Raw genomic sequence first — 27,296 nt, forward strand, 5'->3', positions numbered from 1 at the left:
CTTTACAAAAATCATGTCTGGGGGGGGGGGGGAGAATACAGAGGAGCTGCGATTTCAAGGCAAAGAGGGAGATTTAAAAAAAAAAAAAAGAAAAAAAAAAAAAAGAATTGCCGTGGCACATAAGCCACCCACTCAGGTATCAGACAAACTGCATTACTCAATATCGGCTTCAGGGAGAAAGCATAATCGATAAGAATGCAACAAAATAAAAAAAATTAAATAATTCTCATAAATGTGCAAATGCAACAAAACACACACACACAAGCAGGTCCTCGCATCACTCTGAAAAACACAAACTGACTGATATCCTGTGCGTAGCCTCGGATGTTTCTGCTGCCGTGCACATTATCGCACATGTAAATGAGGAAGTGCAAGACTCGGCTAAAACCAAATTTCCACATCGATTCAACCTAACCTCCTCCCATTTTATTATTCACTGCTCTGCACAGATGCATAAATATACTGACATGGTGAAGGGGAATTTCTAAAGGTCGTCTCATCAGTTTCAGGGAAAATGTTCACTTACTGCCAGTGAAGGCGATCCAGCGGGCATATTTGGTGGCTTCTCTGCGCCAGTGTGATGCCACCAGCAGTCCACAGGTGACTGTGAGGGAGATGATGCCCATGATGATGAAGAACAGTGTGGTGACCCACTCTGGGGGCAGCCTTGGTGGGATGCAAGTCCGGTCTCGTCCGTGGATCGTTTGACATTGCCGGACCAGTCCGACTGTGAGGGCTCCTGCAGAAAGACGACGAGGGTCAGTGAAGCAGACATTTTAAGTCACCCTTCTCACACAAATAAATAAATAAAATGAAACAAAAGTATTTGCCGTTTTCAGATGATCTGCATCAGGACTCTTAACGAATCCAAAAATATATTACAAAGCTATGGGAGGGGGAAAGGTTTCAGCTCCACTGCTAATCACTCGCACAGCAGGGTTGCAGTTAGGAGGGAGACAGAGACACACTGCAGACTTCATTTCCCACTTCCAGCATAAAGAGGATGTAATCTGTAAATAAGACAACGGGAAATCACAGCTACTGTCATTCACATACAGCAATAAATGATAAATGATGTGGAAACCTGACCTCACAGACCCACAGTCCTGATTCAGACTTCTGTAGTGAATCTTCATAGAGGCTATAATATAAGCTATAGAAGTGGATGATAAATCAAACTGGCATTTAGTTACATTGACAGCACAGGGTTTCAGAGAGGTTTGCAGTTAGTAGAGTTGGGTGGATTGACGCAAATATCGATAGTGCCAATGCTGGTATCGGTATTGGATCGATACTAGTGCAAGAGGATCAACTGTTTCAAAATACACAAAAAGCTGAAAGGTGTTTTGTTGTATTAACTAATTATTGTGGAAAGTAAAAATTATTTTGATTTAGTAATCATTAAAATATGCTCAGAATTTGCAAATTGATGACAATTCATCTCATTAATCATGACACGCTGCTCCCCCTACATATAGAAGTATCAGTATTGGTATCTGTATCGGCAATGTTGGCCGTGCTGATAATGGATCAACACCAAAATTTGTAGTATTGCACAGCACTGACAGTTAGGGTGTAAATTTAATGCTGAAGCATAGATCTCCAGTAACTGTGCCTCTAGAAGTCCCAGTAAGAAGAAGGACCGAAACCACAGGTGAAAAAGTTGAGAAAAAAGAAAGTAAAGAAGTAACAAATACTGTAAGTACCCCCATCACTGACTGCAGAGGAAAGTGTGACGCAGGTAAACTGAGAACACAGTGAACAAGGAACAGGTGAAGGTACGATGAGAGGAAAAAAAACGTAAATCCTTAAAATGCCACTAATTCACCCACGAAAATGAAACAAGGACTAACTTTCTTCACACTGGTGGGCCCAATTATTTCAGTGGCCAACATTTTTTTTCTTGCATTTTCACACTCAAGCAGAGAGGGTGAAGACTAAATCAATCCAGCCAATTACTGGATGTATCCCACACAGGTTTGTTGCTAATCGCAGACATGCTGTAAGAAACTGCAATAATATCAGACAAATTTTGAGCCGCTTTAACACACTCAATATCACACAATTGGCAAACAAGCAAAAGATCCCCAGTTTTCCCTGGGAGGAGACAGAAATCCTTTTGGGGTTGCATTGGAAGGCCATTCAGTGCAAAAATATGAGAAAAAAAAATCAAACATACAGAGCTACCCACTGTGTCGAATATGAATAAGGTTTTTTAAAGACTAGAAAATATACCTACTCTTTAAATCCACCCTCTCAATCTTTCATCTTCTACACACAATTAGAGCCCAGAGACTTTAAGTAGTGCACATCTGCTATCAGAAACATGACATTGCCTAATGTTCCACAGTACCTATCCATCTTTGATCAGGCATGGGAGACAAATAGATTAGCTCCTCAGGCTGAGTCATTAGCAAACCTCTGCCAGAGTGTGAAGGCCAGTACTCAGAGCGGGATCATGCTCCAGCAGTACAGCCACTTTGGAGACACCATTCAATTAAAAGCACATCCTCGAGGGGATTTTCTACCTGAGTAAGCAGAACAGCGTCACACTGCTCAGGTCTTTGCTGATCACAGGTTCAGGGCAGACGACAGACTGCAGGGCTAAGTAGTGTCTATCTGGAAAGACTTGTGGGGTGGAGGGGGATTCAGGGTGGGGTTTCATCAGAGGATAGTGCACACTGGCATAACGTGATGAGCTGTCATGTAATTTCTTCCATGTGTAAATAACTGAACGGGGATGTGTTTAGAAAGCTGACAGCTCATCAGAAATCAGACAAGCAGGGTTTTGCCAGCATCCAGCAAAAAAGAAAAAGAAAAAAAATACCCAAAGAAACCTCCGAGAGAGGTTTTGGCTTTGCACTAAGGAAGAAAAAAAATCAGAAGGGTTTCATTTACTCAAGCACAAAATACATATTTATTTATTAAATGGCCAGTAATAACAGAAATTTTGCAAAATAAGGTAGCACGGGGTTACTGCAACTATGTGGACCAATCATGCTTTCATGTGTAGTCACCCCCCCTAAAGACCAATTATGAGCCAGGAAAAAGTACTTCAAAAGGAAGTGAAATAATATTTGTTCTTCCCTGTGAGCACTCTTTGTCCGCCAACACCTTTACAAATAACAAACACTGAGACTTCTTTAGATTTAAGTCATCCAAACAGCTTTGGGTGGGTTTTTCTGTGAGTTGGGTTTCTGGAAAAGATGACTGTTTTGGTGAAAATAATGATTTTTTTTTTTCCCCGCAAAAAACAGCAAACACTGAGATTTAACTTTCTGCAACATGGACAAAATAATTGTGTAGTTTACCTTTTTTTCCTTTTTAACAAATAAACTGATAAAGCACTTTAATCAATGCCTTAAAGGGATTTATACAATCATGCACACACTCGCACTTCATGGTTTTTGGGTTAAGAGTGTCGCCCAAGGACACTTTCACGTGTGGACTGGAGGTGCCTGAAATCAAACAACTGGCCTTCCGATTAGTAGATGGCACATTCTACCTCCCAAGCCCCGATCAGTGTTCCTAGCTCATTATGGCTACAGTAAGCCAACGATACAATAATCACAGTTACGTCTTTACTAAAATAAATACAAATGCCTCAGTATGGGTTTCCCAGTTCGGTGGTTGCCTCGCTCAGAGTTCTGCCACAGATTTGTCTTCAGGATTATTTGTGTGCCGTGTCTCTCGTTCATGTCTTTATAAAACTTCCTCCAAAAAGTGACTGTGAACTGAGCACCACTGTAGGCCAAATCTCTCGAGAGTAAATAAAAACACCATTTGTATATGTAAAACTGCTAAAAGAAAGTTAAGTAATTGTTAGCTGAAGCTCTGGTGGTGAAAAGTATGCTCAGAATAATTCTACGATAATTTTCTCTGCTGTTTTAGGACATAATCTGAGAAAAGAAAAATAAAGCAGTGGTAAACACTGACCACAAAATAACCCCATTCAGTGAAAAGGCAAGGCTGTGTGGGCGACATCATAAAAGTTCAACAGTGGCTCGGCAGGTGGGCGGACGCGAGCGTGAGACAAGTATGCAAGCTGGAATTTCAGAAGGTCAAGTGTGGCACTTTGTTCGTCTGGCACCCAAATCTAGACATTTTCTAACCTTGGTACATATTAAATATATGATGCTTAAGTGCTTGAATCCAAACAGCCTGTGTGAGAGAAGTGCTCTTGTTGACCCTGGGGGCGTAGTAAGCTCTGCAGGCTGTCCAGAGGAAATCCTGTACCCTTTTTAACAGCAAACGAAAGCATAGCTTTTACGCCAACAACCAAACACAGCCCAGCCCACACAAACAATGCCAGTGGCTCAAAAGAAACGCCTCTGGAGTCTTTAAGTGTTGCATTATAAAACTCACAGCTCCAGAGAGAGAGATATCCACACTGGAACACCACCGATGAAACATATGCCTCACTCCACCAAGTAAAAATGTTGTTTTCTGCCTTCAATTTTACCCCGCAGTCTGCCTTATTGCTTTGGCAATTTAGTTCTCACTGTGCAGAACACTTACGTAATAACAGCGAAAAGAAAAAGAAGAAAAAAAGCAGGAGGTCGTGGTTTATGACAAAACTGGCACCTGAATGACTCACAGCTTACTCAGTCTATTCCTCAAGTCAGCCCAGTATTATAGAGTAACCTTGAACAAATTAAAGAACAGAAGGTGAGTGAGGACTGGTGCTGGGAACAGCAGAGCATTAGGCCAACGTTTGATAGCACATCTTAATGGCACCGGTTTACGACCATTTCCCCAGGATCCTCTGGCCTCCTGCTGTTTCACAAGCTCTCTGTGGAATTTCTGCCCTACAGCAGGCAGGCACGCTATGGTACATGGACACAGGCAAACAATTCAACAAACAGGCGCACAAACTGTTCTAGTTTAAACTTTTACAGTTATAAAGCAACAACAACAACGTGTTGCGCAGCTTTTTTCTGAAGATACCACATGATGTTCTACCTCAAACTTTGTCCAAACACACCAACAAGAAACAAATTTCAGGTGGATCAACTGACGAGCGGCACCAAGATAAATAAGGATCGCTGTGAGTTGTGAACAATGCAAAGCTTTGCTAACAGAGCTTATGGAAAATGGAGCTGGAAATAAGTACAGTAGGCCTCCTTTTGAAGTCAAGAGCTGATCTGGGTTCAGCGAAAAACTAACCTGCTGCAGCGTGGGTCTACGTGCCCTATATTGTGATGCTAAGTACACCAACTTCAATCAGTCTTGTGGGTGAAAAACTAGTTGATTTAGTCCATGTCAAAAAGTTCTGCAAACAACCCCAAAAGGTTGATTCTGTTCATCTGGACGTAGCATCCAGATTCTGATCTTCTGGATGCTCCGTCCAGATGAAGTTACCTTACTGAGTACGCATCAAGAAGTTCTACAAACAACGTTTCTTGGTTGTTACAGCCAGCATATCTGCAACTTCAACTCGAAGGTTTTGTGGGTTTTTTGTGTGCGTTTGATGTTAAAAGAAATGTGACACAGTAGTTCAGCTTTGGCAGCTGTGGAAACCACTAATCAGACCTAAGGCTCTTTTCAGCCAAAGCAATGTTTCCACATGACCTAGACAGCAAGTCAAAAAATAAATAAATGCATTTTTTAAAAAAAAAAAAAAAAAGAGTCCTTGTTCTCCGCTGTGGAGCAGCACATGAAGTGTTCTCCACTTGCTCAAGGTTCTTGTTAGTTCCCAATAATTCTCCTGTACAGAGCAAGGACTGTCTACAGATGGAGTCCAAGATGGTGGAACAGGAGATTTGAGTGTCTCACATATTCTGAATATATTAGCTATAATGGCCAGGACTGGCTAGCAGAGGCTAAACTTTCAAAATAAGAGCAAAGGGGGATCATCCACTACTAATACTAAAAGATGACATAGTAATAATTACAACAACAAAAAAGAAGAAGAAGCAGCTATCTACCTAAGTAAGTCCATGTGTATAAAATCCTGCAATGGCAAGATAAGAACAGGTCAGAGTGAGGATTAAAAAACTTGAAGGTGCTATAGGAAGGTAAAGTCACATTAAACTTTCTTTAAAACCAGTGCCAAAAAGTCACAGTTCTGCTGGGGGTCATAAATAATGCTGAGCAGAGAGATCGCAGTCTAAGAACGAAGCCTGAGCTGCTGTAGTTTTTGAGCCACATAGCGAGTGCATGTGCGTTTCTTTCGGCTGATTAAGCACATCACAGCAAGACAGCCCGGTGGGCTCTGACTTGAGAGCCCACCGGAACCAGAAGATGATTACAACCAGACAGGAAACGGAGGTTCGAATTCATGAGTCACACTACATACTTCAATTAAAAGTGAATACAAGATGGAGCAAACATTCACAAGCTGTAACGTGAACACATCCTCACCCTGCTAGAAACAGGCATAAATCAAACGCCAACAATTCTCACGTGGCTTTTGCCCTCTTTCATTAGCGGAAAATAATGGGCCAATTCTCCATTTGATGCCCTGCTTACATTCACGCTCCCATCACGCCCTGTTACCCCGCAGTCAGCTCTGTGCTCACTATGATCAAAACACTCCTCTCGCCATGTCTCGGGCCAAATGAGAGGAAATGAGCGCTGTGTCTGCTTATCTTCAGCATGATGATGCTGTCATTAGTAGAGCACAGGGGGAGCTGATGTTTGTAAGCTCTGGAAGGATGAGTCAAACAGGCCTCTGAACTGTGGTGGGCGTCAAATAGGCAAGTCAAGGCAGTCAACAGCTGCTGCTGCTGCTGCTGGAGGCTTTTCCAGTGCCCACTTACATGCAGGGGCAGTGGAGCACAGCTGTGTGCGGCCCAAACGCACATGTAAACCAAGGCAAACCGACGACAAATGGGATACAAACACCGACATGAATGAAAACGTATGACCCAAAGGGTAAACAAAGAGAAAAACACTTCTCAAAATATAAAACGATGCTCGTAGCTGCAAAAAAAAAAAAAAAAAAAAAAACCAAAAAAAAACAAACAAAAGAGAGAGAGAAATTAGAGTAAACTACATAAATCCCCAAACTTAAACACCAGCCTGACAAAGCAGTTTTCATGAAGACCTTCCTCACTACCACAGTCAACAATGACTGTATGCTAAATGGACAAACCTTACCATCCAGAGTAAATTTAAAAGCATTTAAATAATTTAAAAAAAAAAAAAAACATTTACTAAACACTCACTAATATAAAAAGGACACCATCAGCCCACCAATAAGTGATTGCTAGTGTGTTTTTATTATTTGGAATCATTTTGACTTTTAACCAGAACACAAGAAGGACCCAAGGCCCCAGAAACCAATCAGCGACTCCCTGATAACTACCAGTTGCTAGGAAAACACCTGCTGGTTGTTGTCGTCGTCGTCGTCAGGTGAAACTGGTTGCAAAAAAGTATACAGTGCTGCACCAAAAACCTCTTTGGATTGCTTTGGCCACTGCCGCCCATAGCTTGCAATTACGGTGACTTGTCCCCAGACACTCTCCAAGCTGTAGCAAAGCTGAAAAGAGTAAAAGCAAAAGTTGCGTCTTACTGATGTAACCACCACATCTCAAAAGACGCACCTTTTACTTTTAATTTGGCGTATTATTCCAAGATTTAGACTTCTGCAGGAAATGTACGTCATCACTCAACTGGAAACCCCTTTTTAACCTCCTGCAGTTACGTTCAGTGTTGGGGAGTAACGGAATACATGTACCGCCGTTACATATTTAAAATACAAAATATGAGTAACTGTATTCCGTTACAGTTACCGTTTAAAAAGGTGGTATTTAGAATACAGTTACTTTGTTGAAATAAATGGATTACACGGCGGTACTTCCCTGTTTCATATTGTGGCGGGTCAGGAATGTTGGGTTTTGTTTGACAGCTACGTTCTGTTGTTCCAGGTGGCAGCGTTACAGTTGCCATGGTTACAGGGTGACGCTCTCTCTCTGCGTGTTTCCTGGGTGAGAGAGCGCCTGTTGTTGTTGTTGTGCTAAGCTAATAGGCAGAATGCTACAGGTATAGCTCTAAAGAATGTAGCATCATAGGCAGTGTAGTCCGTGCTGCAGGGAGAATGGACTGACATACACGTTATGTGTCTGTGAGCGAGGGAGGGAGAAAAAGGAAAAGTACGAGCTGTCATCGAGCAAAAACGGGAGCTGGAAGCATGTAAATATAATAATAACCACTGCAGCCAAGAAGAGTGCCTGACGAGCCCAGTTGTAAGTAAGCTATTAAGACTCGACTGTACACCGTGTTCGTGTTTTCCTCCAAAAACAATAAGTTCCGTTGGAGCAGCCTTTCAACGCCTCTCTCTCTCTCTCGCTAGCAAAGTGACCCAGACAACAAAGTAAAGCTAGTTTTCGGCTACGAGCCCGACACAGAACCCACCGTATTAGCCAGAGGTCCCTTTACTACGGTTCGGAGCCGCGAACCTTCAGTAACAGTAATAAATCACAGCAATAGTACATTCATGTAGTTGTAAACAGCATGATAATATATTAAGTAATCCAAAGTATTCAGAATACGTTACTCTTATTGAGTAACGTAACGGAATACGTTACAGAATACATTTTGGGGCATGTATTCTGTAATCTTTAATGGAATACATTTTAAAAGTAACCTTCCCAACACTGGTTACGTTCCACATCATTCAGTCGTTGTGGGCTGCGGCAACCCAGTGTGTAGTTAAATGAGTTAGGTGCATGTCAGATTAAGTGTAAGGTTGTGTAAGAGACAACGTAGTTTTTTTTGAGAAGAAAGAAAAGCTGTGTGCACAAAGGGAGCGATGCCAAGGTGACAGTTGGATACTGCAGACTCTGGTTGCCAAGGTAACCCTCTAACGTATTTAGTACAAGGTCATATGTCAATCACTGGTATTCTGCACTGTCACTAGTAGTCACTTTAATTGCTCACTTCATATTGCTAACGTTTTGGGGTTTTTTTGCAGTTGCATGTAGTCTCTTAAAGATCTACATGCAACTGCATCTACATACAACGACATCTTTAAGTCTCTTAAAGATGTCTAATGGTCCTCCACGTTACTGTGAATCACTTCCTGTATGGACATAGCTTAAAGGCCATAAACTGATCGGGGCTGTGATGTAATTTATAGGGTGCTGCTGCTTTGCAGCACAACTCAGCTGTCATCATCCAAAAAAAGTTTATGTAAAGTTTTGTGAAACAAGTCACTTGAACAAGAACTGCAGCTGTCGCATCCTATATATACACTTTATTTGTTAATAAGTTACCATGTCAATTTCTCCAGGAAGCAGGTCATTAAATTATAAAAGAATAAGTAGCCATGTAGATCCTTGTTTACAAAAAATGTATTGCCTTCAGTTATATGCCTCAAGACTACACATTTGGTGCTTGAAGGTGGTGAACATGGTCACATCTCCCACCTCTGCAGCTGTGTTTGTGTCCTTCCAACATTTCAGGTAAACTGCAGGTCAAATCTGCTGGCACTGCAGCCCTGTAACTAGATAATGGGACAGACCGGTTTCAGTTGCTCTGTATCAATGACACTGTGTGCCCTTGTGCTTTGAAAAGAGACACCTAAAATAACAGGATTCAATAGTCTCCCATTTCATCTATTTTAGGTATTGTCAGAATTACAGCAGCAGTTCTTCAGCACTTGACTCACTATACTGTAATGTTGCCAAACGTTGCTGTAGCCTTTCAGTGTTATGTAATTGTTTGTGGTTTTACAATGTTTTTTTTCATGATTTTTTTTGCAAGTTGCTGAAATCAGTCCACTTTAAACCATCATCAACTACTCTAAACATAGTCCATTTAGATTTTCGAGCACAATCAAAACCCACAGAAGCATATTAAAGCTGATGCAGTCGAAAATAAATTTGTCTGTTTATTATTACATAAGTGATACTGAATAGCAGGCACTTAGGGGTAATATAAACATCTCATGCTTAAATGGAAAATTCCTGTAGTGGGTAGGTTATTTACAATAAGTGATGAGAAGATGATAAAAATGTAAAATGCATGTGTCAGGAACTTACTTGAAGATTCTTGATAAGTCATTACTACCGCCTTCTGAGCACATCAACAGGACTTTTTGTTTATTTCAGCTCATTCAGTAGCTCACTGCATGCAATAAAACACATCCAAAGTAATCTCAGGAAAGAGTTTTGTTGGAACGCTAAGTGTTGGTGCGCTCTACTGACAAGAGCACTTGTACAAAATAGATTTTGTGAAGTGGTTGCCTTTAAGGTTTGAGACTGAAATTAAAGTTAAAAACGATGGTACGCATGTCATCAACGGCTTTGGATCCAGCATCCTGAACCACAGAGGTGTTATGCATTTTTAAGTGCGAGTTGCACACACTCTTTCAGAGGTTACTCAGGCTCAAGAGAAAGACATCCACTGTAGTGACGAGTTTCTGCAGGAGGGCAGTCGTTGGCGGAGCTCTTGAGAGTCACAGTTTGTGTCTGACATTGCTATAACAATGGCTTTGTCTTCAAGCTCGTTGCAGGAAATCAGCCTCAGCTGTTACAGCCTGAGAATATCACACTGAGGTGAGGACAAAGTCATAGATCCACTCTCTCTGTCTGCAGTGCTGAGGGAGAACAGTGGTCACCCTCGTACTGGGCACTTTTACAGGGGGGTTGTCTTTACGTGAACCAAACCCAACTGCAATCACTGCAGGCAATAACAAGAAGAGGCAATCGGTGCCAAATTATTTTCTGAGGACATGTTAAGTCGCTTATTCGTCATGCCTTCACACGACAGACGGAGGCAAAACTTCAATATGTCTTGAGAAAGGTCAATGTGACCGTTTCTCAGTGCTCCGAGTACAAATACACTCGTGTGCAAAGATGGTGATCCGAGGTCCTTTAAGGGAAGCACTGAGCTTTCGGATAAGACAACAACAAAGCTGAAGGACACAGCTGGCTGGAATGCGAGGACTCTCACTCCTTAATAGATTCAAATAATGCCACAAGGTATTGTACGAGGTAGATCAATTAATGGCAACAGCTCACAATACACTGATAAACTCAGGAATTACTTTACGTCTTCTTTTTTTTTTAAATACATAAATGAAAGGTTATGGCTGTGTGAAGCTACTAGAAGATCTCTTACATTTTCATCTCATTTTCATAGTAGCGCTGTCCAAAAATATTTAGTTTGTCCAGGTTTTTTATTTTTTGAAAATAGGAAGGCAATGGTTTAGACTCCTGGGAGGTCCCATCGTTATATATAGGGATCAGTGTGAGGCACTGATGTTAAAGAAAGCTCTGCACTGCTAGCAAGGCATGGACAAGTTGGCTTAAGGCGTGACAAGTAGCCCTAAGGCAAATTAACGAACACCAAAAGTCAGATAGAAATAGAAAAACCACAAAAAGTAATGCTGCATATCTTCTTCATGAGACCATTTTCTTCCTAAAATATTTTTTAACTGGTGCCTGGAAGGATGTTAATGATGGCTAGTCAAATAGTTCCCAGAGAAAAATCAATGAAAAATGATGATCCCTAGTTTGTGTGGGCGAGAATGAAGCCAAACTAGGTAAAACACCACTTTTACAATACAATTTGTTCTGCATTAATTTTTCCAGTAATTTCACACACTGAAGTTTTATATGTGCAATGCAAGCGTGTGTTTATATTGGTTCACTGTAAGGATGGGAAAGAGTAGTTTGAACATTTTTTTTAATCTTTGAGAGGGGAGGGCCTGCAGAAGAAGTCTGAGAACCACTGGGCTAAAAGGGGTTTGATTTGTGTCTATGATGACAAGCATGTTCAGTTTTCCCACATACACTGAAAGTGCCGGCGTGGATGTGTGTTCATTTTTGTAGTTGGTATAGTGAAAGAGTTGGAATAATGCACTTTGATATAGTGATGTGCAGTTAATTATAACACCATTGTGGTAATGAATAACTGTCTCATTCTAAATCATAATATCAGGATTTACATGACTACCGCAATTGGTTCTATTGGTATTATTCTCTGTACCCCAATAGATAACAGCAAATGGTTCCCCCTTCCTGAGTATAACTCCTTAAGTTGCTAAAGCTGCTAAATCCAACCAATCCAATCCAAGTAAAGCTTAATACACACATCTGAAATGAATCTATATAGAACTTACAAAATAGCCTATGCAAGTGGGCATTATAGATTTGGAAACAGAGACATAAATCCACTGTAAGGCTGTGTATTTAATCAAATTAAATTCTAATGAAAATGACACTGTTTTGCAATCACGTGCTCATTTTGCCTTTAAGTTTTTTAGTTGTGTTGAAATATAATTAAAAGACTAAGGAAATTGCAGGCAGCACAGCGGTGTAGTGGTTAGCAAGGTTACATCACAGCCAGAAGTTCCTGGTACTGAACCCAGTCTGGTTGGTGGTTCTCTCCAGTCACTCTGATTTCCTCCCACAGTCCAAAGACATGCATGGGTTAGGTTAATTGAGGATTCTGAATTAAATGTGAGCATGAATGCCCTGCAACAGACTGTCGACCTGTCCAGTGTGCATTCCTGCCTGTCATCCTACGGACAGCTGAGACAGAATCCAGCCCACTCACAACCTCGAATTGGATAAACAGATTAAAGCTACATTTTCCAACGCCTATATGATGGTAAATAACTGCAATCCCAACACTGAACAAAATACTTCAGATTATGATTACCATACCTTTACCATAATCAAGGAGCCCTAATAAACAGAGCTGTTTAATGTGCTTGTCCCTCCTCCATTGAAACACTCACAAAACTGTGCTACCCTCACAAAGAGAATTCAAATCTGTGGGAAACTACTGAAAAGACATTACATAACATTGACTAACACTCATTGTAAACCTACGTCAAGCTCCTATTATGCATTTCAAATGCTTCATATATTATTAAAATGACAAGAGAAAAAACAATTTAAAAGGTGTGAAAAAGATGAACACGAGTGGTTTATCACCCACATGCCACATAAAACCATCCAAGAGTGGCCACATCTCAGTCATCAAAGAGAAATGTGATACCTGTGAAGGGAAGTGAGAAGAGTGACAGCAACAGGGAACCTGATCACTGTACAACATCCACCCCAATAACAACGCCCACACTCATCACAATCCTCCACTTCAAATATAGCAATGGCTCAACTTTCATCACATGCAGGTACAGAAGTGAAGATCTCAGCGTGCAGTCACCATGCACACTTCTTGTGGCTGCAGTGTGCTAAGTTTAGATGAACTGAGACAAAGTGTCCAGAACTAAACTGCACTGGAGACCAATTACGCAGCTCGATCAAATTGAAGTCACTGTAGACAACGTCCTCATTTCATCAGCATCCTATTAAGACTTTTTTTTTTTTTGCAGATTAGTTATTCCACCAAGCAAACGCAGTGTGCATGTGTACTGGTGGATGATGAACCCTCCATGACCCAGTTACTAAGCTGTCATCCTGCAGAGGGAACAAAGAGTAGCAGCTGTCTGTCAACTGCCCGAACAGCACGTGCTTCCATCCCAAATCAGCCGGAGCGCCACAAATAAACATGCTGGCTATGGGACTGATCACACGGAGGTCGCTTCAAAAGTCAAGTCAACTGCATTAACTCAGGATTACTTTTAGTGATTTGTGAATCTTCTTAATGTCTGAAAGTAATATGTAAGCAATAACATGATTGGATTTTGTTTTTAATCTAAAGATGCTGAGTTTATAGATGCTGAAATCAAAAAAATGAATCCTTGGCTGATTTTACAAGGTGGTCCAAGCAATAATTTGTATTTTCTTCCTTGATAAATTACTTTAAAAACACACTCAGTTCACCATTTCATCGGCCAGCTGTTCTACAGCTTTCCTAAAGAAACAGTCTCCAGCTCTAGCTTTTCAAATATGAGGATCTTGTACTTTCTTTGTGAATTTCATGTAATTGTTTGCAGGTGGGTTTTATGCTTGGAAAACAATGTGACACACTATTGTTAAAAAATGTTTTTCTGTTACTTATTTCTCCTTTTGTCATAAAAAAGGGAAACATTCACTACAAAAATGACTAAATATAAGCCACATCTATGCAAATATCAGCTGTCTGTCAACAAGGTAGATATTGATGTACACAGGAGCATCCCTCAGTCTCATGATGGACATGTTTATGACACTATATAGGCTCAATGATTGATTGAAAAGAACAAGTAGTGACAAGTCTATGTCAGAGGTCCAAAGTGCTGATTAATCAATTGTGAAACAGATCAGCTTTACAAACAATGCTGCTGCTACTGTGAAAGACAAAAGATGCTCCTGCAGATGAAATCCTTGCACACACAATGAGATATTTCTCTCTTTAGATCACCTCATGGCACACACTGCTGCAATGTAAAGACAGAACACGCACACACTCCCACGAAAGTGCTTTAAATGGCCAGCCTTGTTTACCTGCTGATTCACCGGTGTTGATCCAGTCCGGGTTTGCAATGCTGGCTATTGCAAAGATATCTGCTGCCAGAAACAGACACCCTGAAATGATCGTTAGTTTATCCATGTCGCCAGCCGAGAAAGCTGTGAATGACGTGGGAAAATGTCCAAAATGTGACTCCGGGGGTGCTGAGAGACACCGTGGCCGTTATCAGTCCAACCTCGCCCCCTTCAACAGGAGCCTGCTGTTGTGGTTCTGCTGTGCATTTTGCAGCAACATTAGCTCCTTCGCGTCAGCCAAGCGAAAGCCTCCAGCTACAAAAGGCTCAAATACGAGGCACAAAAGCATCACATCTCAAGTGCTTGCTGTAGCTCGCTAATGTAAAACGATAATTTAATCAGCACCGAGTCCCCAAACAGCTTGAGTTGTTTTTTGGATCCGTTTTAACAGCTGCAGCCGCAGCAGCAGCGGCATCGGGGTACAGCTGCGGCTAGCAGGCAGCTAGCTAGCTATTTCCCAGATTCGGGCTCGGTGTGCCGAGCTGCGGCCCAGAGGCTGCTCGACGGCCGAGACCGCAACTGCGCTAGCATTTCAGGAACAATGTCACACAAACGGAGGTGCCGGAGAACAGAAGAAAGCTCCCCTCACTTGGCAATATCCGCGTTTATTTCTGTCTTTAGCTCAGGTTTGTTGTTACCCGTCAGGGAAACGAGAACCCATCACCCTCTGCTGCTGCTGGGACCCCGTTCTCCTTCTCCGCTGGAATAGCATCTGGTGCTTTCGGTCCTTTAGCCTGCCAGCCTCTATCCGACTCCTGTGGTCTCCTGCTCCGGACCACGGTGGTGGGAAGCCCGGAGTTTAAAACGCTGCGTATTTCAATCCAAAAGCAACGCTGTGAGTCCTAGCCTGGACGTTATTGTTATGCTTTCCACCCGTATGCCCACCGCTAGCTCAATCCCCCCCTCCTGCTTAATGACATCAGGCGGACACCCCCACGCAGCGTCACAAACACACACACATACACACACCTCGGTGTCTTCACGTTCGGTGGGGAGGTATCTCGCGATACTGTGTGAAGACTGGGGGTCTTTTGTCCTGAAAATAGTGCTGTGCGATCCTGCAAATGCTGGCATGGACCCGATACCAAGTAAACACAGAGCGAGTACTGCCGATACCGATACCGATACTTTTAGCCTATAATAGGCAGCTTATGATGTATGAGAGGAATCATTTGTTTGCAAACTGTGAACATATTTTAGTAATTACTAAATCACTGATTTTTATTTTCCACAATAATCAGTTAACACCTTTCAGCTTTTTATTTATTTTGAAACTGTTTGGGGTTTTTTGGGTTTTTTTGGAGACCTTGAATATAATTGTGCAGGTCTCCAAAGCGGCTCAACTTCTCTTAATTGCCCCAAAGGCTATAAATAAAATATACCTGACAGTTAACACAAAAGAACATCCGATTTTTTTTTTTCATTTCTAAAAATAACATATTTAACACAAATCTAACCATATAAAAACACTTTTGTCTTAATAATGACCAATAATAAGAGAACAAACACGGTCTTTCATAATAAACTGCTCATCGGTTTTCATTTGAGAAATTTCAGTGTTTTAATAGTTATAACTGCACACAACATCTGCTAATTTTTCACATTTTAATTGGCCTAAAAGACCTTGTGGACTTATATCGATACTGTCACGCTAATATCAATCCAATACCAGCATTGGTATTAATACTATATAACTGCTGTTAGTCTTAGACTCCCTTTTCTAAATGTTCAATATTTAAGTGCAGAAAGGATTCATCTTTTTTTCTCCTTTTTGATTTCATAGCCATTTACTGAATGGAAAGTACAAGTTATCTTAGAGTGTGCAGGGACAACATGCCCAGAGGGAAGTTTCTCATTTAAATATCACATATTCCACTAAATAATTACAAATTTCTGCTACGTTTTTGCACAAACTCCACATCTTGTGTGCAACTATTCATCTGACAGATACAAGTCAGTCTGCACATTAATAGGCACCTTACAGAATACACGGGGGCATAAAATAATGCATTTGTTAAATTACAGAAAAATGTTGAGCGCATGATGAGAGCTGGCAGATGTTAAACAACCTCAGTCATCTCAGGAAGTAGAGATGGCTTAGGCCTTTACTGTAGAGGGCTTCTATGTTTTAAATGAAACCCAGTTTATTGCCAGTATGGTATTAGCTCTTTTACTGATGATCTACAAGACAACCCTCAAACGTCAACTTCTGTTTGTGCGCTTTTGGGTCCCCCCACTGGCTGATGAATGAAACAAAACCTCTTGGTGCTAAAAGTGCTCATTACCTAAAATAACAGCTTTTTGCTGCCAGTGTTGGCACATAGTGCTAACGTCATCCAAAACCAAGCACTCTTCAAGATGATGGTGTGGAATCATCAATCTCATGCAGAAGGCCGCACTTGCGCACGGCACACATGCCAGAAACTTGTCATTCAAAAATGCAAAATCAAGCAACAACCCAAGTGTTTTACTGTAATTGTTTTAATTTACACTGATGTACAGTTACACTGATGAATCCACCCTCTCCCCCCCAACAGACATTACAATTCTGCAGCTCTCTCTGTTGGTGCTCACACATACTGCAGGACAAACTACAAATGACAGGTGACATCCAATGAACTGCTGCAGGAGGCAACATCCAGGCACAACATGCCCAAGCAGAAAGAAAAATCAACTGTTCTTATTATTCTTATGTGCATTTTCATACTTCATCCACAAATGGTGTATTAATGAGGTGTCCACTAGCTGACATGGTCTTCTTGCCATCCACAAATTTCTTTGCAGCCTGTAAAGAAAACAGAGCAAATTCACTGACGGGCAGTATTTCCAAATATACAGTGGGGCAAAAAAGTATTTAGTCAGCCACCGATTGTGCAAGTTCCCCCACTTAAAATGATGACAGAGGTCAGTAATTTGCACCAGAGGTACACTTCAACTGTGAGATACAGAATGTGAAAAAAAAATCCATGAATTCACATGGTAGGATTTGTAAAGAATTTATTCGTAAATCAGGGTGGAAAATAAGTATTTGGTCAATAACAAAAATACAACTCAATACTTTGTAACATAACCTTTGTTGGCAATAACAGAGGTCAAACGTTTACTATAGGTCTTTACCAGGTTTGCACACACAGTAGCTGGTATTTTGGCCCATTCCTCCATGCAGATCTTCTCAAGAGCAGTGATGTTTTGGGGCTGTCGCCGAGCAACACGGACTTTCAACTCCCGCCACAGATTTTCTATGGGGTTGAGGTCTGGAGACTGGCTAGGCCACTCCAGGACTTTCAAATGCTTCTTACGGAGCCACTCCTTTGTTGCCCGGGCGGTGTGTTTTGGATCATTGTCATGTTGGAAGACCCAGCCTCGTTTCATCTTCAAAGTTCTCACTGATGGAAGGAGGTTTTGGCTCAAAATCTCACGATACTTGGCCCCATTCATTCTGTCCTTAACACGGATCAGTCGTCCTGTCCCCTTGGCAGAAAAACAGCCCCATAGCATGATGTTTCCACCCCCATGCTTCACAGTAGGTATGGTGTTCTTGGGATGCAACTCAGTATTCTTCTTCCTCCAAACACGACGAGTTGAGTTTATACCAAAAAGTTCTACTTTGGTTTCATCTGACCACATGACATTCTCCCAATCCTCTGCTGTATCATCCATGTGCTCTCTGGCAAACTTCAGACGGGCCTGGACATGCACTGGCTTCAGCAGCGGAACACGTCTGGCACTGCGGGATTTGATTCCCTGCCGTTGTAGTGTGTTACTGATGGTGACCTTTGTTACTTTGGTCCCAGCTCTCTGCAGGTCATTCACCAGGTCCCCCCGTGTGGTTCTGGGATCTTTGCTCACCGTTCTCATGATCATTTTGACCCCACGGGATGAGATCTTGCGTGGAGCCCCAGATCGAGGGAGATTATCAGTGGTCTTGTATGTCTTCCATTTTCTGATGATTGCTCCCACAGTTGATTTTTTCACACCAAGCTGCTTGCCTATTGTAGATTCACTCTTCCCAGTCTGGTGCAGGTCTACAATTCTTTTCCTGGTGTCCTTCGAAAGCTCTTTGGTCTTGGCCATGGCGGAGTTTGGAGTCTGACTGGTTGAGGCTGTGGACAGGTGTCTTTTATACAGATGATGAGGTCAAACAGGTGCCATTCATACAGGTAACGAGTGGGGGACAGAAAAGCTTCTTACAGAAGACGTTACAGGTCTGTGAGAGCCAGGGATTTTCCTTGTTTGAGGTGACCAAATACTTATTTTCCACCCTGATTTACGAATAAATTCTTTACAAATCCTACCATGTGAATTCATGGATTTTTTTTTCACATTCTATCTCTCACAGTTGAAGTGTACCTCTGGTGCAAATTACTGACCTCTGTCATCATTTTAAGTGGGGGAACTTGCACAATCGGTGGCTGACTAAATACTTTTTTGCCCCACTGTATCCCAGTATTTATAGTCCACTGAAGCCCTGCCGCAGCTCTGACACTACACAGAACCCCACGCAGCGACTAAACACAAATGCAAGTTTAAACATATGAATAAAAAGCCTGCACACATAATTTAATAACTTTTTGTTTTTGTTAGTGTAGTCTTCAGGGATATATTTTCAAACTGAGGCTGCCACCAGTGCTCAGAGGAACTACAGTGTTTCTTACTATATTTGAAATGAGGTTCAAATGTGAAACTAAAACAATATTTACTCTGTAATGATCTGTATAATCCCAAAAGCCCTTCAGTAAAACGCACTGTCAACATGATCTATCGCATCGCTTCTTAATGAACTGTTGTTTTATTTGGTCATGAACAAACTAGTGAGCCTTTACTGGATGATTTATGACTCCAACCCATGCTCTACTACAGATGGGGTACATAAAGGTAAGACTGCTGCCACTGCAACCCAGTAATGTAACAATGACACAACATCAGATCTAAAATCCATAAAATGGGTTTAAATTTGACATGTATTGAATCTAAAAACCACATGTATATAAGTGTGGTCAGAAATTTACAGGGCCATGGATGTCATGGTCATTTTTAATGACTTTTTAAAACTTTTTCAAGGTGGAATGATTGTACAGTATACTTTAATGACTATTTCAAGTTATTCTGGATTTTCTCTAATCCACACAGGGTCAAAAGTATGCATATAACCTCAAATACTTACCTAAAAATAATTTTTAATAAGTGGTGCTGAAGGTTCTACAATGCCTTTTCATTTGATAACGCCTATTAACTTCTCGTTAGTGAACTAATGAGAGAGACTGACTACAGCTGGTAGTTTCTCTTTGCCAACATAGAAAGGATTTGTTTAACAGCACTCACTGGACTGACCAATACTCAGAATAATGGAAAAGTCTAAGGAACCAAGGAAGAGTGGTCAAATATCCCCACAGAATCATACCAGAAGCTTGTTAATGATGAAAAGCAACTGGTTGAGGTGCAACTTGCTAAGGGACATTTACCAAATATTAATAGGGGTGTATGCAAGTATTTGTATATATAAGCAGGGCTCTAGACAAACTTTTTGCCATGGGCGCACAAAAGCTAGACACACTCAAATTTTTCAACCGCATCGCTTAACACCGCAGTTTTACATGTGCACTTTTTGGGGGGGGAAATTGCAGTCCATACAGACAATATTCATTTCTAAATTATTAACTAACAATCTTGTGCTTAAAGTGCTTTGTCAATATTGTAGAAAATGTTAAACTTAATCATCATCTCGGCCTCCTCTGACGACCTGTTTGCTGTTGCATGCTGCTGACAGGCAGTGGGGAGAGGGGACACTTGGGCAGTGCATTTATTGCAGCATATAATGTGTCTTCTGGATACACTGTGCTTTTTCAGCATTCAAAGATTGATGGCACCGTGTCAGAGCACTGGCTATGAATTTCAGACGGATCAGGCCTTAACTTAACAAAAAAGTTATCAATGGTTCTTTTCATCTTTTCTTATTACCCACAGCTACATCCACTTCTGTCGGGCCAAGGCTACTCACTAGGGCTGGGTATCATTACTGATTTCTATAATCCATTTGATTCTGGTTCTCAAAGTCCTGATTCGATTCAATTTAGCCTCAGACAGTCAGAAATATTATAATTCTGATCATTTATCAGTACTGACTTCATCAGAATTGTGAACATCACAGCAGATGCCTTTGTGTGAAAGTAACTGAGAATAAAACACAGAAAAACATGAAGGAGATTTTTCTGGTCTGGCTTTTTATACCAGATAACCTTAAAAATATTCTGCAATATTCTGCAATTTTGCATAATTTTAAAAAGTTTAAATTTCTTCAGTATTGAACAGCGGAAATTAGGCTTTCTTGCCCGAGGTCATTTAAGTGAAAAAAAGAAAAGAAAAGAAAAAGACAGTGGCCGACAGCGCTGTAAACAACGGTAGACTGGTGGGTAATAAGCGAATGAATAATGCAGAGAACAGAGATTTGAGACGGGAAACTGTTCTTGAAGTACAGAGAGAGGGAGAGCTGTGCATGAAGTGTGATTTTTATCATGGTGGAAGCAAAACAACAAAACTCAGAGGGAATTCATGACGATATTTATCAAATGTGAAGCGTAGTTTGTTGCTTCTTTTGCTGCTGGCTCGGTGAATTTTGGTTGGAGAGAGACAAAACCTGCAGCTCAGAATTTAGCGCATAAAGACGTAAACACAGAGCGGACCCGGCGCATCAGAATCGGTGAGCTCCAACGGTGTGTCCGTCTACGGGCCGTCAGGTGAGAAAGCCGAGAAAGACAAAGCTGATTCTGATGCGTCGGTCCACTCTGTGTTTACGGCTTTGTGTGGAATCCGTGTACCTGCTCTCATTTGCTGTTTGGTTGTTGTTGAAATAGTTTTGTGAGCTTTAATCTGAGAATCTGGCATTTCTGGCAAAACACAGTTATATTTAAAAGTCCATTCAGGATTTAATGAATCGATATCGCTTTATTCAAGCTACTCACCTCCCTCTATCCACCTGCACTTTCAACTGGACCACAGCCAATCAGAGAGGTCCCACCCCTGACTATCTCTGATTGGTTTAGTCCACGATAGGGGCATAATGTGTGTCTGTTATTGACCACACGGAGAGTTGCAGAGATTTTTTTTTTTTTTTTGTTACCCGAACAGTTGTTTATTTCTTTTAGTTGCACCACTGAAAAATTTGGTCGCATTTGCAACCAAATTGGTCGCACACTAGAGCCCTGTATAGGTATTTTTTAAAGTCTTTAGGATGATATATAGATTCAATGTATGTAAAGATGTATGCTTTACAAACATTCCACCCAGTTCAAAGAAATCATTAAAAGCCCCAAATTACCAAGACATTCATTCCCTTAATGAGCTGATGTAAACGTTTGACCACAACACAGGAGTTTGCTTGTTCTTCTGCAGCTGTTTGTTAAGTCATGCTATTAAAATCTCATTGAAAGCACACACCTTAACCACATCATTCTGGGTGATGGCATCTATAGCCTTGAGGACAGCGTCAGGGGCCTGGTACACTCCAGCAGTGAGAGCCTGAGCACCAATCTCCTCAAGCAGCCCCTCTGAGGTCTCCATCGACATCAAATACTCCGCTTTCAGCTGGTTCCTGCACAAAGGTGTCAAACACAGACAGGAGTGAGCAACAGACCAGTTAGAACTCCACCTGCGTCATCTTTGTATGAACTTACTTTGCTCTGGTGATGTCAGCCTCAGACACGCCTCCCTCGGACACACCCCTCACCTGTGCAATGGCGGCTTTGATCACCTGCACAGAGAGAATAATTCTGGCATTTCTGCAATTTTTTTAAATCAAGTTAGACACAGAAAACTTGGCAACTACCTCTCCTGCAGAGGCAGCTTGTGCAATGGTATAGACCCCAAACAGGCCGGAGTCGGAGTACGAGACGTTGAAGGCAGTGGCCTGAAAGACAACCAGCGGTTATCTGATGTAGAGTGAGAAACTGTGCATTTATAACAAGAACAGCCAAGCATCCTAAAAAATAAAACTATTCTAAATACTCCAATTGAGGCAAATCATTCTTTCAGCAGATTTCTGGAGAAGTTTCCCTGAGAGATGTCATCAAAGGAAAAGACCACTGAAGCCTTTTCTTTGTCTGTCAGTTCCAGACTGACTGAAAACATCGTGCACCAGTTTTTGGCTTTTCTGACAGATTTCTGCGTTAAATTGGGGGAACAGCTCTCAGAAAGACTCACTAAAAATGGACTTGAACTGTTACGGCTACAAAAACCAGTGTCGCTGTCCTGTTTCAACTCACATCAAAGGGCTGTGTGGTAGCTTTGGCGATCCCCTGGCTCAGTTTGCTGGTGATGCTGGAGCCCCTCTTTACATGCGGACCAGCTCCCAGGATCCTTTGCAGCACACTGAAAGCATTAGCCTCGGCACTACCTGTCACAGCACCTTCACTGGCAATCAGAGCGTGGACAAGCTCATCCTTGTTCTGCACTCGCAGCTCACCTAACACACAATATTTCCTCATGAGAACAAGGCAGCGGCGGATTGCAAAAATAATTTAAAGTTGCTATTTTTAAAACACAAGCTCCTACCTCCACGGTACACAGATTTAGCCACAGGGGCCCCAACCCCACTGCGGGCACTCAAGAGCCCCTCACCCACTTGCCTCAGGACCGAGTGGTTTACACCTGAATGGGTAAATAAGATTACATAGTTCTGACATGTCAGCAGTGACTCACTATCCCATTGAGATTTAAGACAAGCGTAAGCACACACGTAAGCAAGACTGCTTAGGCTGGAGATTGCTAACTACCTATTAGGAAAGCCAAATGAAGAAGGGGGGCAGCTGTGATGAAGCAATCAAGGCTGGACAACACTCACCTAGTCCTACTAGAGCCATTCTGCCAGTGGTGAAATGGTCCTCAACAAATGACTTAAGCTACAGGGAAGGATGAGGAGGAGGACAGGTGTTTAAGTGCATCACAAAAAGTACTATTTTGCTAACTGAATAGACCCTTTAAGACCCTTAAGATTAAAAAAAACATGTAATGCATATCCTTACCTGTTGAGAGGAGATATGGCCGACCATGTAGTCAGGGCAGTACAGAGAGTTGGAAAGGGTGTTTTTGTATGCTGCTTCATGCAACTTCTCAATTACACCTGCAGGAGAAAATTGAACAGGACACAATGAAAACTTTAAATATGGATAATCAAAAACTGCGGCATCTAAAAAACAAACAAACAAAAACAGCAACAATGCAAAGGACCTTTTTCAGAGATCAAGTTAATTAAACAACTTTTGCACAAGTATTAAAGTATGTCAGAAACCATGCAGAATATAATATATCTACATTAATATGAGAGGGACTGGAATGCTTACTGCTCAATGAGGCTACAGATCTGACTGGAATGGCACAAAAAAACCAAAAAATGCCTCAATCCCAACAGCTCATGTTAAGCATTTCTGAAGTGGCCACAAAACTCAGAGCAAAAACATTATATAGCCTTGAGGTCTACCGCAGCTTAGCGAGAAGATTTTTGATGTTTTACGTAATTATAGCCAAATAAAATCATCAAGGATCTTCTTTAGAAATTAAAAATCACTTTCACATCTGATAAAACAATTTCCTCAGTAAAAATACAGGCAATCAGGAGATGAACTGTTGCTTCTGTTACACACCTATCTGAGGACACTGCTGAGCCAGAGCCTTGTCAACCTTCACTCTGGGCGTCAATTCGTCCACCTCCCATGGCCGAAACTCCTGAGCTGTAGTCACATTGACCAGAAACTCCATTAATGAATCTCTGGACACAAATAGGACAGCGAAGTGTCAACACAGCCTGACGAGTTTTAATGAAAATAGAGAAGAGAACAAAATAACTTGACATTAATATGGGAGCACTTACATGTCATCTCTCAAACAGTCGGCAGTGTAGACCATTGTCTCTCTTGACGATGTCGCGCTGCATGGATAGAGATGACAACAGAGCTGATTCAGTGTGATCCGCTGCATAATTTTGAGCAACAAAAGCAGCGACGGTCAGTGTGTGCATGTGCATGAAGTGTGCTCACTGACCTCAGGCTGCCCCCGATTGCTTCCACACTGCGACAGATCTTGAAGGCAGACGCTCCCTTTGTAGTCTACAAAAGCAAAAATAAGATAAGTAAGCAGCGTAGGCTGTCAGGCTAGAGGTAGAGGTGCTGATAAAAACAAGTGCAGTCATGTCCTTCTTATTGTGGTAAGAATAACCTCAGGAATAATTCATTTAGCTATCACACGCTTACAAGCTCATTCACAGTTTACCAGGTTCGCTGCCAGTCGTAACACATGGGAGACACCCTGGTTCTCCACAGTCTCATAGCGACTCCCAGCTTTCACAAACACACCAACACTTGACACGGGGGAGTAGTTTTCCAGCGAAGTTATCACCAGGCCGTTTGGGAGCTTGGACACCTGAAGGAGGAAAGAAAAAATGTTACACAAAACACACAACTTTCACAAAGAAACAAAACTAATGGTACACTGCAACTTAAGATGACACCAGCAATTAGAAAAATACTGCAAAAGCTCACAAAACACAGCAGAAGTGTTTTTTCGGAAGAAAATATCATGACAACCAGCTGTGAGTTAGATTTCCATTGTGTTTTGTTCGATTCGAGAGCAGCATCTACCTGGGCATCCTGGGGAGGAAGAGGTGCGCCTTTGGACGGTTTCAGACCTGAGAGGGGTTCAGCCAGACTACCGCTCCTCCTGGCAGCTGCGTAGCAACGTTTCTGCAGGAAGGTGACACCATAATTAAAGACAATGATTCATTAGCAGCTAAAATAAGAACAGGAAGTTATTACTGATTTATAGCCACAATCCCGTATATATTGTGCTGCTTTAAACTGTGTGTAAACACTAGATTGGCGAAATCTTAATCCAACAAAGAGTAACATGACCTCTATTGTTACATAATAGCTGCTAACACATACAAGTAACACGCAGATTACACAAATATCACCAGCTAGGGAAGTCACCACCTTTCTATCTCACATGGAGCTGCTTTAGGAAGGTCTTGAGACAACAACCTAATATAATCTGATACTGCAATCATCTAATATTATTTTTACTTTTGATTGGGTTTGCATAACTGATAATAGTAATTTTACTTGCAGAAATGCCCAAAAGTATGATCTAGGCCCCCTAAAACCAGGCCGTCTTAATAGGACCACAAAATCAAAACAGCAACTGTGTGTGTGCAGGCTGAGAGCAGCTTGACCTGACGTGACCTGTATGTGCACATTTATGTCCCGGCAGCAAAGTCTGGGACTAATGTGGGAATGCACTAGCATCATAAATGGATAACACCGAATTTATGACCAGATAGGGGGCCTGGTTCGCTCAAAAGAGACGCTGGTGGACTGGAATTCAGGGATGACCTTCAGGTTACATCCAGTTTACCACAGCAATGCAAAAGGCGACATAAAACAGCTAAGTCGAGCCCACACGCTTTTCAAATTGTATTTATATTTTTTACTGCACACTTGATGTTTATTTTATTGTTTTCAGTACGTGTGAATGATGGAATGACAACGTTGCCCCTAACTCGAGACAGAAACCGTTTTACGGTAGGTAAACTTGGAGAGCTAACCGGCTAGCAGGCTAACTGCTACAGCGAATGTTCGGTTTTTTTAGACCGGGGCGAGCAGGGAGCAGATCCGGCGGATGACACCACTCAGACCGCACCAACACAACACAGGACTCACGGAGATAGTGTTCAGAGACTGTATTCCTCTCATGACTCCTCACTCTCTCCTTCAGCCGGTACAGAAAGACAGATATGGCGGCGGACTGACGTCTTACCCACAACTCACTGCGCCGTGTAGTCGCTAAACCTTTCAAAATAAAAGTATCACAGCGTGTCTCAAGTTTCCTTGAGCTAGTGAAAACTGTTCGGCTTGTGGCTCATTAACAACATCAACAAATAATAATAAACATCATTCCTCCCCTTTTTCCTCCTGCTTGGCAATTCGTTCTTCAACATCCTTTGTCCAGTATATCCACTCACCCCCCTTAGGACGATTAGTGCTCAATTTGAGCTGTCCCTCAGATGTACTGACTAACCCTGTTAATTACAGTCACTCACCTTCTATCTTTTTGTGACATAACAGCAGGTCTCACTACCATCCTGTAAACCTTTCCTTTCAGGTTTGCTGCTATCCTTCTGTCCCACTCCATCCTGCCTACATCTCTTTTTTTGCACTGTCCATCACTCTGGATAGTGTACCCCACACATTTCAACGTTATTTGCCTCTTTAAAATGTTTTTCATCATCTTACAACTGAAAATCATTCACGATTTCGTCTTAAATTATTCTTTCGTTAACGCTGACTTCCATAGTTGCTACCTGTAAACACTTTTAGTCTAAATTTCTTCGCATTATCCCCCAGATTTTATGAGGTATCTGGATTTTTATTATTTTGTTGTTGTTGTTTTTATCATCTCGTGCTAAAAGATCACGCGCTTCTTGTCCTCCACCCATTTTCTTCTTTTTCTAGCGGTCGGTGTTTCTCCGCTTCACCTGGAGGTGAACGTGTCTCCTTAAATAGATAAATGTGGGTGTGGCTGTGTGGAGATCGCGCGTAGGCAGCACGAGCCCGTCTTTAAATGTTCGTGGAAACTTTTTTCGCCGTGCGCAAAAAAAACAAAAACAAAATGTGCGTAAAATTAATTATATGATTATAAAACGTGCACACCGCCGTACGTATGTTAGGAAGTCAGACTGATTTTGAACCAACAATGTTCAATCTGCATGCAGCCACGCCCTCATTTCTCTAAAGACGGAAACACGTTTGTGTCCAGGTGAAGCGGAGCAAGCGGTGACAAGAAGCCTGAACCAGAAAAGAAAAAGAAGAAAATCAAAAAGAAATTTGACTGGTAAAATTAATTCTATAGACAAGAAACACATCAAGA

At 41.7% G+C, this 27,296-nt stretch overlaps 2 protein-coding genes across 2 annotated transcripts in view; both read right to left on the bottom strand.

Annotated features, from left to right (window-relative positions):
* mosmoa (modulator of smoothened a) overlaps nt 1–15,453 on the bottom strand; it is a 29,015-nt gene extending 13,562 nt beyond the window's left edge. Inside the window, exons 1-2 of the mRNA XM_085156941.1 lie at nt 14,346–15,453; nt 527–739 (exon numbers count right to left, since the gene is read on the bottom strand). Of these exons, the coding sequence (XP_085013067.1) occupies nt 527–739; nt 14,346–14,451 (319 nt within the window). The 5' untranslated portion in view covers nt 14,452–15,453. The remainder of the gene's footprint in view (nt 1–526; nt 740–14,345) is intronic.
* A 1,396-nt stretch (nt 15,454–16,849) lies between these two features.
* On the bottom strand, nt 16,850–26,237 carry uqcrc2a (ubiquinol-cytochrome c reductase core protein 2a). The gene is made up of 14 exons (XM_085156939.1): nt 26,090–26,237; nt 25,013–25,114; nt 24,645–24,794; nt 24,417–24,481; nt 24,247–24,303; nt 24,020–24,144; nt 23,402–23,499; nt 23,221–23,278; nt 22,932–23,027; nt 22,643–22,842; nt 22,207–22,287; nt 22,055–22,131; nt 21,819–21,972; nt 16,850–17,169 (listed from the first exon to the last, which is right to left on the bottom strand). Exons 1-14 carry the CDS (start codon nt 26,120–26,122, stop codon nt 17,086–17,088), a joined length of 1,380 nt encoding a protein of 459 aa, XP_085013065.1. The 5' UTR covers nt 26,123–26,237; the 3' UTR covers nt 16,850–17,085.
* Between the last annotated feature and the right edge of the window lie 1,059 nt (nt 26,238–27,296).

This window comes from Neolamprologus multifasciatus, chromosome 4 (assembly GCF_963576455.1).
Source record: "Neolamprologus multifasciatus chromosome 4, fNeoMul1.2, whole genome shotgun sequence".
NCBI lineage: Eukaryota > Metazoa > Chordata > Actinopteri > Cichliformes > Cichlidae > Neolamprologus > Neolamprologus multifasciatus.